Source organism: Xenopus laevis, chromosome 1L (genome assembly GCF_017654675.1).
Source record: "Xenopus laevis strain J_2021 chromosome 1L, Xenopus_laevis_v10.1, whole genome shotgun sequence".
NCBI classification, from domain to species: domain Eukaryota; kingdom Metazoa; phylum Chordata; class Amphibia; order Anura; family Pipidae; genus Xenopus; species Xenopus laevis.
In genome coordinates this window covers 196,865,489-196,879,514 of record NC_054371.1, presented here as the reverse complement: position 1 = coordinate 196,879,514, position 14,026 = coordinate 196,865,489, and the positions used below count along the sequence as shown (strand labels likewise).

The following is a 14,026-nucleotide window of genomic DNA, read 5'->3' as shown; positions in this document are numbered from 1 at the left end:
GATTGTTGGAGTCTCTACTTTGCTCGATTGGCTGCCTTTTGATGGGCATGTTTGTGGCCAGTTAGTCCAACCTATGGTTAAGTGGTGAGCAAGGTTGCAATTAAAGCAATGCTGAGCAAAGTTTTACATGTAGTGGGATGATAATGTTTCATTATACATGCTCAGTGTCAGATTATATTCAAATAAGGAACTCCATGGAGTTCCTGTGCAGACAAGGGGCTTTAAAAAGCCTTGGAGGGACACAAACAGCCTTTGGTCCCCTAGTTGGACAGCCCTGAATCAAAGCATTATTTGGAAGCAGAATAGTTGTTTCAGGGATATTTTGGTTTGTTGCAATTGCCTATGCAAATGTGATTGTATTGTGTGTTTGTGCCTGGGGTGTGTGTGTTTGATCTGTCTGTTAAGGGGTTGGCTGGGGCAGATGCTACACATAAGTCTCTCCAAACCCTACTTGCTTTACTTTTCTGGACATGATTCTATTCTATTCTAAGCTTTCTGAGCTGTACATTTAAATGTAACACATTATTTGCTTAACACTTTCTGGCACCCTTGGGATGATTAGTACAATAAATAATGCTCGGGGCACACTATTTCTAAACTCAAGCAAAGTGGAGGTTAAGTGAAATTTTATAGCTATATTTTATATAAAAGCAATAATGGAAATAACAAAGTCTTCAGGGAAACAGCAATTAAATGCTGGAGTGTATGTGAAGTCTGAAAGCTTACAAGTCTATCTAATATCCATTGTAACATAACATGAGTCTGGAAATTCTGGCAAGGGAACAAAAAAGCCTTAAAGTCATGTTTTATACTGCTTATGACAGATCTGCTTTTATATAGACAGTTAGGTTTTTTACTTAACTGTCACATTATACTGAATAATTCACTGCAGTTGTATCAGGAGTACAGAGTGGGTGATGGTTTCGTTGTTAGACTTGACATTTCATTGCTGCTTATGTGCACCATTATTTCATTATACCCGTGAGGTTCAAGGCTTCATGTTGGGCATCATTGGTATCATTCCACATCTCTGTTCACTATTCTCTGAACCAGTGAGAAATTAGAAATATGAGTGGCCTACATTGCACTTTTATGAAGTCCACCAAACAGTTACATGTGTTAACTGATCTAATCGTGCCCTGTGGGTCGTTAGCTAAAGTAACTGACACACCAACTCTGAATACAGAAAAATATATTATTATTGGGTTTTCTGTTGTGGGTACAGAATCAAAGTGGGCAATTAGATGATTGAGAAGATGCATTAGCTTATAATGCTTTACCCCTTGTGGGCATAAGGCATTAGTATTTACCCTCCCGCCGGCTGCAAAAAGGTGGTTTGCCATAGAGGCTCTCAAAAATTTGCTACTAATACAGGTATGGGATCCATTATACAGACATTTGTTATCAAGAAAGCTTTGAATTATGGAATTCATGTTATCCAAATAAACCACATTTTTAAAAATGCTCTCTGTAAAAATAAAGCAGTTCCTTGTACTTGATCCAATCTGAGATATAATTAATCCCTGTTGGGAGGAAAACCAGCCTATTGAGTTTATTTAATGTTTACATGATATTCCAGGACTTAAAGGGATACTGTCATGGGAAAAATGAAAGGGCAAACAGATTTTTTTATATTCAAATTTGAATAGACATATTGTCAATTTCCCAGCTGCCGCAAGTCATGTGACTTGTGCTCTGATAAGCTTCAATCACTCTTTACTGCTGTACTGCAATTTGGAGTGATATCACCCCCTCCCTCCCCCCCCCAGCAGCCAAACAAAAGAACGATGGGAAGGTAACCAGATAACAGCTCCCTAACACAAGATAATAGCTGTCTGGTAGATCTAAGAACAACACTCAATAGTAAAAACCCATGTCTCACTAAGACACATTCAGTTACATTGAGAAGGAAAAACAGCAGCCTGCCAGAAAGCATTTCTCTCCTAAAGTGCAGGCACAAGTCACATGACCAGGGGCAGTTGGGAAATTGACAAAATGTCTAGCCCCATGTCAGATTTCAAAATTGAATATAAAAAATCTGTTTGCTCTTTTGAGAATTGGATTTCAGTGCAGAATTCTGCTGGATTAGCACTATTAACTGATGTGTTTTGAAAAAAACATGTTTTCCAATGATAGTTTCCCTTTAAGGTTTGGGGATCCAAATTGGCCAAAGATTCGTTATCCAGAAAACACCAGGTTCCGAGCATTCTGGATAACAAGTCCCATTTCTTTACAAAGATACACCACCAAAAAGCTGCTGAGGTCATATAGAATTAAACAGGAGCAGTCCTTCTTCTCTAGTAAATTACATTACATAAAGATCTATTATCTGGAAAACCCCAGGTCCCGAGCATTCAGGTCCCATAACTTTATGTCCCTTTAATAATATTCTGGGCCTGGTGTGATTACATTGGCATCACAGCACATAGTTCGGTTCTTACGGCACGCTGAAGTCAAACTGTATTCGCATTTGTTGTCAGAGATGGAAACAAATCTAAACATATACAGTACGTCAAAGGAAAAAAATAGTGGATAGTTATTATTTTCCAGTTCTGCCTTTTGTAAACCTTAGCAATATTTATTTTACGTCATAAACCGCAGTCGTGATTTGGCGTCAATAAAGCGGACTGCTGTGACAGGTGGGAAATATTAATCAGGAAATATGAAGGCGGAATTGATCTCCAAGCGCGTGCAATTTGACAAGCTAATAAGAGAGTATCTACGACTTTCCACGGAGAAGATTTTGAATCAGCCTTTGTCTGGAAAAGAAAGCCTGGCTCATAAGTCTAGCCTGTGGTATTTAACAGCCATAAAAAGGAACCTTAAATAGTCAGGTGTTTTTCTTTCTATGCTAAAGTGCAAATACACAGAACAGGAAAATCCCAGCAATCTCATACTGCTTACTCCATCCAGGTTTTATTTTTTGGAGAAGGCTGCCAAAGGTAACACACACACACGGCATTATTGTCTGTATGTAACATAAACACTGTCATGGTTTCCATTTTCACTTTTTTTTTTCAGTGACAGGGTTATAACATGGGTTTCTGTTTAATGCCTTCGTTTGCCGTGATGATTTTGGTGAGAATTTTCTCACTTTAGCTGCAGCTATGAAAACACCCGGCATACACTCAGCATACCCCTTCTATTATGTATTACAGAGATAGGGGTGACATCACAATGTACCAAAGAACGCATGGAATCATTTCAGATACACCCTTCATATTTCTTTGATTAAGAGAGTACCTTTATCAATGTCTTAACATAGTGGTTGCAGGACAGAATTTTTTTCATATAACAGGGCAGGTGCCGATGATAGTAGAGCAAAAAAAAACCATGGCATGTAGTGTCTTTCTTTAGGCTGGTACCACTGAGCAGCAGAAGACATGTTTACTATTAAAACGTAATCTTAAAGACAACATCTATCACATGTACTTTTCACTATCCTGCTAGAGTAATGTGGTACAGAAAATGCCCTGCTTGCTCACATGAAATTTAAAATAGAAGATGGCTACAGTAGCATAGCCCTATAGACGGTATGATATCTGTCGTTTCCATGCTTACGCCTAAATAATGAGAAATAAAACAATAGGGGCACTATGCTATAAGGAGCCCCAGGCTCCTCAACCACATTGCATTCTGGAAGTAATATGAAATGTGGAACTGGGAGCCGCAACATAGTTTTTATTGGAAATGATTGGGACTCAGTGGACCCTAAAAAATGCCGGTCCCAATTACTGAAGAAAATGGAATAATTTTGACAGGGATAGTAGGAGACTAATCTTATGTATAAAAATGCATATTTCTCCTACTGGAGATCAACTTGACCAACGTGTTCCCATATTACATAGGTCTTTGCTTTGTATGTACAGAGAGCCCCAGAGCAAACTGGACGGAAGGGGCTCTGATATTTGGGGTAATAATTATTATTATGCTCCTGCATTATACCCCAAAGTGATGTCACTTCCATTGCATGAAAATACAAGGACATGTTTTTAGTTTTTACACAGCTATTAATTACATAGTTAATTTGGGTTCAAAAAGACAAAAGCCAAGTTCAATAGTGGAATGTGGTACACAAACATTTTGATCACTGCTGCCCTCCATGGATAACAGTGGTGGTCAAAACGCACCTGCAATGTCGCTACTGCTAAAGATAGTTAAAGGGATACTGTCATGGGAAATAAATGTTTTTTTCAAAACACATCAGTTAATAGTGCTGCTCCAGCAGAATTCTGCACTGAAATCCATTTCTCAAAAGAGCAAACAGATTTTTTTATATTTAATTTTGACATCTGACAATGGGCTAGACATAATTTCAGTTTCCCAGCTGCCCCCAGTCATGTGACTTCTGCTCTGATAAACTTCAGTCAAAGCTGTACTGCAAGTTGGAGTGATATCACCCCCCCTCCAAGTAGCCTAACAGCAGAACAATGGGAAGGTAACCAAATAGCAGCTCCCTAAGGCTAAGGCCACACTAGGCGATAGCGCCACGATTTGACTCGCGGCGACTTTTTGCCGCGACTTTTAAGCCGCAATCGCTGGGGAAACTTTTGCGCTGGCGTCTATGGGGAATCGCGAAAAATCGCCAGCGTAAAAACACACGCGGCGATCTTTTCTCTACTGTCGCTCGAAATTGCCTCGCTAGGCGATTTCGAGCGACAATAGAAAAAAGATCGCCGCGTGTGTTTTTACGCTGGCGATTTTTCGCGATTCCCCATAGACGCCAGCGCAAAAGTTTCCCCAGCGATTGCGGCTTAAAAGTCGCGGCAAAAAGTCGCCGCGAGTCAAATCGCGGCGCTATCGCCTAGTGTGGCCTTAGCCTAATACAAGATAACAGCTGCCTGGTAGATCTAAGAACAGCACTCAATAGTAAAATCCAGGTCCCACTGCAACACATTCAGTTACATTGAGTAGGAGAAACAACAGCCTGCCAGAAAGCAATTCCATCCTAAAGTGCTGGCTCTTTCTTAATGCACATGATTAGCCAAAATGACCTGAGATGGCTCCTTACACACCAATATTACAACTAAAAAAATACACTTGCTGGTTCAGTAATGAAACTTTATATTGTATTGTGCATCACACATGGTACTTCTCAATTAATAACATTAGCAGGGATGGCAGAGGTAATATGACTACCACCTGAGACGACCAAGAAGTAAGGGAACTGTAGTTCAGAAACAACGAGAGAAGCAGAGGTTGTGTGCATTTATCTGGGCACAAAATGTAATGGCTCTCAGCCCCTGGAGGGAATTCCCAAGATCCCACTGTTGGTTTTTCTGTGGGTTTGAGTGAGGGTTTGTGGCTTTGCACAGAGTTCCAAAGCAGCAGTTATTTCAGTGATTAAAGGCTGTGGCCATGCGGGGCAATGTCTCTCTTTCCTTTTTCCCTACTGCAAGACTTTTAGATTTCTAAGAAAAATGAGATGCCGGGGTTGCCAAGGAAAACCCATCGTGTTGCTGTTCCAGCCATTTTTTATATATACAGTTATATTAGGCAGCGCTATTAAAGAATTTATCATTCTAAAGACGTGGGATACTAGGAGATCCAGATCACTAACAACAGGAGGGTTGCACATGGGACATCACATCACTAATGTATAGGCTGAAAAACATGTAACAGTTGCTACACAATATGCCATTTCTTTTCTACATTTCTCCCAATGGGCCCCTGTAACATTGGGAACCCAGAGCAAAATATATACAAGTATTGCTCAGCATCCTCAGCATTTCCATGTTTCTTGTTTGTACTTCTAGACTTGTAGGTTATAGTCATCAGGATTATACCATTAATCATATTAATAGGGGAGGCAGCAAAGGTGCAAACATAGAAATAAAACACACAATAACATAACTCTTCTACTAATGAATATATTATTGATCGTTCTTCTGAATTGCTTGCAGGCGACCTGTTCCACACGACTGTTAAGAATAAGTTCACCTTTGAAGAAGCCAAGCAGGAGTGCGAGAAGAAGAATGCAGCTCTTGCCACCGTGGGGGATATGTATGCCGCGTGGAGAAAGGGATTTGACCAGTGTGATTATGGTTGGCTGGCTGATGGAAGCGTTCGCTACCCAGTATCTGTGGCCCGACCCCAGTGTGGAGGAGGTTTGCTTGGAGTTCGGACGAAATACCGCTACAGTAACCAGACTTATTTCCCTCATTCACAGGAGAGATATGATGCCTATTGTATCCAAGGTGAGTACACACTAATATGCATCCTTATGCATTGCTCTTTATTCTTCAAATAATCTCATATTCAGAACAAGCCATATATATATATATATATATATATATATATATATATATATATATATATATATATATATATATATATATATATATATATATATATATATACACACACACACACACACACACACACACACACACACACACACACACACACACACATTAAGCTAGGGGCAGATTTATTAAGGGTCGAAATGAAAATTCTAATTTTTGCAATTTTTTTTGGTCAAAACTCTCAAATTTGAATTTTGAATTATCCAGATTCAAGTTAGAATTTCGAGATTTATCATACTCTGGCCCTTTACAAAGTTGAATTGACTATTCGCCACCTAAAACCTGCCAAGTTCATGTATAAGTCAATGGGAGAGGTCCAGGGACCAATTTGGAAATGTTAGTAGCCTTCCTGACACGGAGAAAAAAACTCGAGTCGGGTTTAATCAAAATCAGTTGTATTCGATTCGAGTTTTAGATATTCGAGTATATTCGAATTTAATAGAAAAACTCACATGAATTCGAAATTCGACCTTTAATAAATGTGCCTCCCCATCACACCTTTGTAAACTGAAGAAGAAAGTACAATCCATATAATAATAATAATAATGTGGCTGTTCAGATCATGGCACATCATTAACGTGGTGGTGGAAATATCTCCGAGACAAACACATGCCAGCAAGATGTAGGATGAAAGAGTTCAATCCCACTGCATCTGTCTAGGGTCTATGGGGAACCCCTACTGCACTTTGCACTTTATCTTTTTGATCTTGGTGCAATGCTTTGAATTGTGCAAGTGTGTATTTAGCAATACTGGTACTACGGAATGCGGGGAAAATATTCTCCTTGATAGATTCAAAAGCCTTTGATTTTTATATACATTTTGTATTTATTATAGTAAACTCTGATATGTAATGTGTGTGAAGTGAAACATGCAGGATAAACATCGGGCTCAGGATTAGGTGTTAATTGTAATAGAATTGGCTGCCATTCAGGCATATCAAATATATTATATAAAGCACATGCTGGTGATGGTATAAATCAGTATTGTGTCCAACATTTTCAATGTCGTGGTCCAGTTACCTTGTACTTCACATATCTGGGGGCCAGATTACTATACATCAACAATGACATTTAAAGTTATCTATGGAGACCTTGGAAATGCTGGGGCCATAAAAACCCCCACCTTCAGTTTGTAGGTTTCCTGGCATTAATGCTCATAATTCTCCTGTGATCCATGTGAGCTTCGGTACTCAGAACTCCACCCAAATAATGACGCAGAAATGTTACAGGTCATTTACAAAATTAAACCTGTAGGGTGCGAGATCTTAGGACCTTTCTCAATATGGGAAAGATGTTCCCAGAAAAGTGACCTTTCCCTTTAAATACAATATCTGCTATTGAATCTGTCTGTCCCTTTAGCTTGTATTGTCTGAATGACTTCCTGCAAGGAATCCAGCTGTTGTCCCTTGGGTGGGAAAGCTCTATGTGTATCAGTGGGTACGGATACAGTGTAAATGGGTGCTCCTTTAGACACACAACAAGCCTGGGTCATTCTCTCCTACTCCCGAAGTGTTAGAGGCTTTAACAAGGAAACTACATGATCTTTCCTCCACATGTACACTAAAGCTAGAGGGATCTTTAAACTCCCAATACAAACATGTGTTTCTCATTTTCCCATAAAGACTCTATTCCAACTTGAAAAAAAAACCAAAACATGAACAGCTTTAGAACAAATGTTTCAGTACCAGCACCAGTCTTTTTAAAAAAAATGAAACATGCTTTTATAGAAGGGAGGGTGAAAAAAAAAAAAATGATGTCCCTTTTCCAGGCTGTTCATCTGTGGCATCGCTGAGAACAAGGGCATTTTCTGCAGCATTGGGCTGGTGCTGGCGGAACGCCCTTTCACTACAAGTTAATGCATTGTAATCAGTGGGTGACATCACTCACATCTGGATCTCTGCAGGGAACATTGATGCTGGCGAATGCGCCCAGCAATAATCAATGGGGGCCGCATGTAGATTGTGTTGTTTTTGGTGTTGTCACATGTTTTTATATGATAATAAGAACGCACAGCAAAAAAGACATTCCATGTTTCCTAAGCCTTTAAATGACGCAGGTAATATGTCATCAGGAGCTAATGATTTGTTTAAGGACAGGGAGGTGTAGTTTCACACACACAGACACAGATCCTTGCCCCAAGTAAATTATAGATTAGACTTAGAATCGACCCCCCACAAATGTACCTCTTTGAGAGGCAGTTTGTCCATGAAGGCTCTGTTATAAGTGAGTTGCCTGATCAAACTCAGTAGTAGCTCTGCTGTGAAAACTGAAAACTGGAGAGACTGGGCAAATCACATCTACATGGGATGGTTGGTCTGCCTCTGAGCATGTATTAATCAAACTGTACAATGCCTGACAGATCAGTCCTGGGGGTCTGTCAGCTAAATATCTCAAATGTTGACGAGGGTATGACTATTTAAATGAAAATCTATGAGGGTTTTTAACTTACCTCCCTTCCCCTATTACATTGCAGTCAAATGTCCCTTTTTAGGACTGATTAGGTGACATACCGGAGTGTAACAATGTCCAGAGCACGTCACGGGAAGATTTGGCACAACCTAGCCAATGATAGGGGCAGAAATTACAATTATATGTGTTAAATGATCATAGTCTGGGCATATAATGCTTTTAATTTAAATACTATGTGTAGAATTAACAATGTATGCAATTAAAGCTGTCGTAACAGTTGAAAGCAAACGTTGGAGGTAAAAGTAGAGGATAGTAGGTATAGCTACAGCAAGTCACAACACATGGACAAGATAGTGACCGATTGTCAAGGGGTCCTAGGAATTGTTATTCAGTATAGGCATATATATATTTATATGTAACACACAAATTGATTGTGCATCTCTGCTTCGCATAAAATTGAGTGCGGACACCAACAACGCCAATATATATATATATATATATACAGTAACTGAGTATCTGCACTCCAAGGAAAACTTTTTCTATGTAACCGGGGTGCACAGTTATAATTTATGTATAGCCACGAATCAGGAACCTGCACACCCATGTAAAAAATGTTTACCTCTTTATTTACATCATATTAGGTCCAAACTTTTCGGTCCTCGTTAGGACCTTTTTCTCCTAATAAGGACCGAAATGTTGGACCTAATATGATGTAAATAAAAAGGTGAAAATTGTTTACATGGGTGTGCCGGTTCCTGATATTTGTGTGTGTATATATATATATATATATATATATATATATATATATATATATATATATACACAGAACTAAGTACTTTCGTGTGAGCAGGATTATCTGAAAGCTGTGAGCAGGTTTAGCACAACCCTGACCTACCCAGTGAATGAAAAAGACTCACCAATTTAGCTCATCACCATTCTGCAGCTAGGATTAATAATTTAAATAATTGGGTCACAGTCATGAGAAATGTAAAGAAAACCTAAGCAAGCTAGACTTCAGTAGTATGAAACGTGTAACTTTATACAAGCGAGTACAGTTGCAACATAGGCTTGTGTTTCAGGATGGATGCCAAACTCAAGGCTATCCAGGTGCTTTGGATTACAGTTTCACAGGATCTCCTAAAAGCTGGAGGCTGTAACCACAGTTGGGAGCATCCCTCAAAAGAACACAGCATAGCACATAAAAAGCACACTGCAGTGTATTAAAGGCAAACTACTTCATGCATAGGGCAAACTGAAATGCGAAATGCTTTCTGCAGCGCACAAAATCCATGCAGCAAAGCAAAATGGAACCTGTAATAAGCCCCGGTCTTATGGTAAAACATGATACATGAAAACAAACACTTCTGTGTTCCCATTAGTGTTTATAGGAAGACTTGATGTGAACTCACAAAAAGGAGAGCATATAACATCCTCCAAATCCCATTAATTATACACACAAGGGATGACTGCTTAACAAGGCAGGTTATGGGTTATACTGCAATGATTTATTTAGAGCAGATGTGCAAGCACAATGTTACTTAAGGTTCGCATGCCCTTCCTTTTTAGTTCCCCAAGTTAAAATGTATGGGTGGAAAGTAGAATAACTTGTGACTTATGGTTTCTTTCCACTTATTACTATTATTAAAATCAGATGTACAGAGCCCCTCATGATGAGCTCTGTGAAGCAGGCCTGGGAGAAAAATAAACAGGTAGGGGGATTCATTATAGCTCCACTGCGTTCCATCAGAGAGGGTGCCAGCTGCATCTTCCAGCATGCCCTAGCAGCCCTCATCATTAGAGGATTCTGGGAGTTCGATTTTGAGCATTGACATAGGTGAGAAATTTTCCATGAAAGGTTTTTCTCTTATTACATACAACTAGGGATGCACCAGATCCATTGTTTGCGGATTTAACCAATTGTGAAATGCCCCATAAAAGATTTAGGCAAATACTAAACCAAATCCAAACCCTAATGTGTATATTTAAATCTCAGCAAAAACTGATCTTAAAGGCAAGCATCACTGGCATTAGGAGGGATAGAAATGTTTTACCATTTAGTTCCAATTTTTTTGTTACACCTAATAATTTCAGTAAGCTTCAATCTCCCAACTTTTCTGGACACCATTTAACTTCTGCAACATTCACAGCTATTGCCATCAGTAGTTGTCATTATTAAGAGAGCGGGATGTTTCTTTATTTGCCTTTAACTCCCATCAAGCATTTTCAGCTATAAGCAACCATTCTCAAACACCTCTTTTATAAAGAGAGAAGTTATTATGGAGAAGAGCATCCCTCTTTGTGCATGTTAAACCCAAGCTGGATGCCCTAAACAGAACCCAATCTTTTCAGGAGATCTGTAGTGGGTATAGACTGCATTTTTTACTACTAGAGAAGAAAGCAAGAGTAAAAGTGGCGATACAGAGGCCAATAAAAGCTGCAGACAGAACAAATAAGAAGCTTATTGGTCAGTGAATTGGGTCCTTCAATGGGCTTCCCCGATATCTGGATGAAAATCTGACCTCATTGGTTTGTTCATGTAGTCCTCGTGCCAACTGCTTGCATTCTCAGCGCTGTTATCCAATCGTTGGGCCCTAGGGTCCTCAACTGGATCAGTCAATATTGCCCACTCAAGGTGAGCATATTGGGGCAAGATCTGCTCGTTTGGTGACCTCTCCAAACGAGCAGATCTACACATCTATGGCCACCTTTACATATAAAGTGACAAGAGAAATAGACCAAACATGGAGGCTGCTGAGGTGAGTGTCTCTTCATAGAAATCAACCAGTTTTGTAGTATGGAAAGACCTTGACTGGCTGACATAGATTTGTGTTTGGCATCATGCCAGATGAAGTTCAAAAAGTGTTAGAGGGGAGCTTGAGTTATAGGCCAATGAAAGTTCATATATTTTCACTGGAGCAGCATTTAGACTCTCAGAATGGGTGTGTTTTTTATTTATGCACTGGAATGTCATAATGCAGATGGGTTTGATTACCCCTAATGCCTACAAAGAATTTTTAATGTATATTATAAAAAGCAAATTGTAGGCAGTGCATCAAATTAGTCAGTTTCCCAATTCAAGATAGTTCCCCTTTAAATAATAATGTGTTGGAAACCAAGTTAGAAATGAAAATAATGAAATGGGTCTGTAAGTATTTACAACACATTTTAAGACAATTTGCAAGAACAGGAAATTAATGTTTAAAAGCAAGTACTGGAGCATAAAAGTATCATTGTTTTGGTACTTTACTCCCCAGAATAAAGCAACCATTGAATGTTGTATGGCTTTTTTTTCCTAACAGAATATTTTGGCAAGAAGTGTTTACAAGCTACTGAAAAAAACATAATAAACCACAGCTTCATTACAATTTTATTGTAGCATTTTCCATGAATATAATAAATGTCAACAATCAATAGAGTTGTAATTGGATTTCTGCTTTCATTTTTTTTTGGTTGTAGGCAAAAGGAATATAACTGAAGCTGTATCCGTTAGACTGATATTACCGACTGAAGCTTCAACCACCAGTGTGATAAAGACAGTTGAAAAATTGCCTGAAAAGGTAACAATAAAGCCTGTTTATTCTGATGGACGACGACCTGCAACAGAAAGCATTTCTCATTTGAAAGCAGAAACTGGTGTTACGCCTGATACCAAGCAGAAAGAAACAGTAGTTCCAACAGATCCGTCCGCTCTTTCATTTCAAGAAGAGGGCACCTTGGCTTCTAAATTGGAAAGTACCCAAGATGTCATAGAACCTTCTGCTTATCAGACTGAGAAAATAGGTGTAGAGAGTGAGATCACTAAAAGCCCAACAGGTTATCCCGTGGAGCAACAATATTCTATACCTGATAATTCTATAAAACTGACAGAGGTTTTATATCAAAGTTTGCAACCCCCAAAGGGGTCAATGGAAGCCAAAAGTGAAGAAATTATCCCAACGGTTATAATACATCATGAGATTGTTAGTGATAAAGACATCATCACGAGCCTACCCGAAATAAGAACAGGACCTGAGGAAACCTTTGAAAGTAGTGTTGTGACTGTGAGCAGTTTAAAACAAGATTCTGATGCTTCAAGCACACAACCCGAGTTGGATGTATTTACAGTGTACAAAACATCCACCTCTATGCAGCCTGCAGTAACTTCAGGCTTCGATTCCTCTGAAGAAGGGAGCCAGCCAACTGTCTCTTCAGAATCAATAGTTACAAAAGAAAAACATGTAGTTAGTACAGTTCATGAGGATGAGCCCACAGATAAAGTCCAGGAAAGTACAACATTGCCTGTCACCGAGGATGTAATTATAGAATCTGAGGACAGTTTTGCAGCTGTTGAAGAAGAAAGTGTGTTGCAGTCAAGCCAGTTATCACCTTCAGACAGTCCAACACAAGTCACAAGTCCAGTATTGGACGTAACTGAAGCCACTTCCACAAGCAAAGAACCAAAACCAACTGATACAGTGGATAAAGTTCCCGAAACACATATCTCTCATAAAGAGACATCTGTAGAGCAGATAACACTAAAACCTGTTTCTATTTCTACTCAGAAGCCACATCTCATAGATGTGGAACCTGAGGAGGAAACCAGCAAAGAAACAATAGTGATCGATGAGTCTGTTTCTCGCCTAAAAGTTACAACTGAATCTGACATGACAGGCAAACAGGAGGAAGATATCGACTCAGAATACCTGACAAGTGGAACTTCTGGAAAAGAACCCACCCAAAAGCCTGAATGCGAGGACACCTCAGCTGAGGCTGAGACAAATGTACATGAAACAGATTTAAGTCAGAATCGTTCATCAATCAATGTGATCGTTGTGCATCTCCGTGACAATGAGACAGGTACACTTTATTTTTCTTTTTGCTGTGAGGATTGGCATTGAGTTAACTGCCCCATTGTATGATTTTAATCTCTTCTTTAATGTACATTTATGCTCTAATCTGACCTTCAGGGAGTTTGAGCTTTCTATAGTTCATATCACACGCAAGGAACCCTATTGTGTTTTTTTGTTTAATATTTTTCCAATAAGATTTGTCTGTTGGATCTTTAATCAGGGAAACAACAAAATATGGATAAACTATGATGCTGTCTAAAATCAGATGCCCACATTATACATTCTCCTTCAATTAACCTTACCCTTTCTTGCTTCTTTTTAGCAAATAACTTTCCAAGACATTATGGGGCACATTTATTAACGGTCGAATATCGAGGGTTAATAAACCCTCGAATTCGACCCTCAAAGTAAAATCCTTTGAATTCGAATATCGAATTCGAAGGATTTACCGCAAATGCTACGATCGATCGATTGAAGTAAAAA

The 14,026-nt window shown here is 39.1% G+C and overlaps 1 protein-coding gene across 4 annotated transcripts in view; it reads left to right on the top strand.

Annotated features, from left to right (window-relative positions):
• vcan.L (versican L homeolog) overlaps nucleotides 1–14,026 on the top strand; it is an 85,293-nt gene that overhangs the window by 29,708 nt on the left and 41,559 nt on the right. For all 4 annotated transcript variants that reach the window (XM_018226135.2, XM_018227263.2, XM_041562952.1 and 1 more), the window contains 2 exon segments: nucleotides 5,904–6,197; nucleotides 12,171–13,550. In XM_018226135.2, the coding sequence (XP_018081624.1) occupies nucleotides 5,904–6,197; nucleotides 12,171–13,550 (1,674 nt within the window).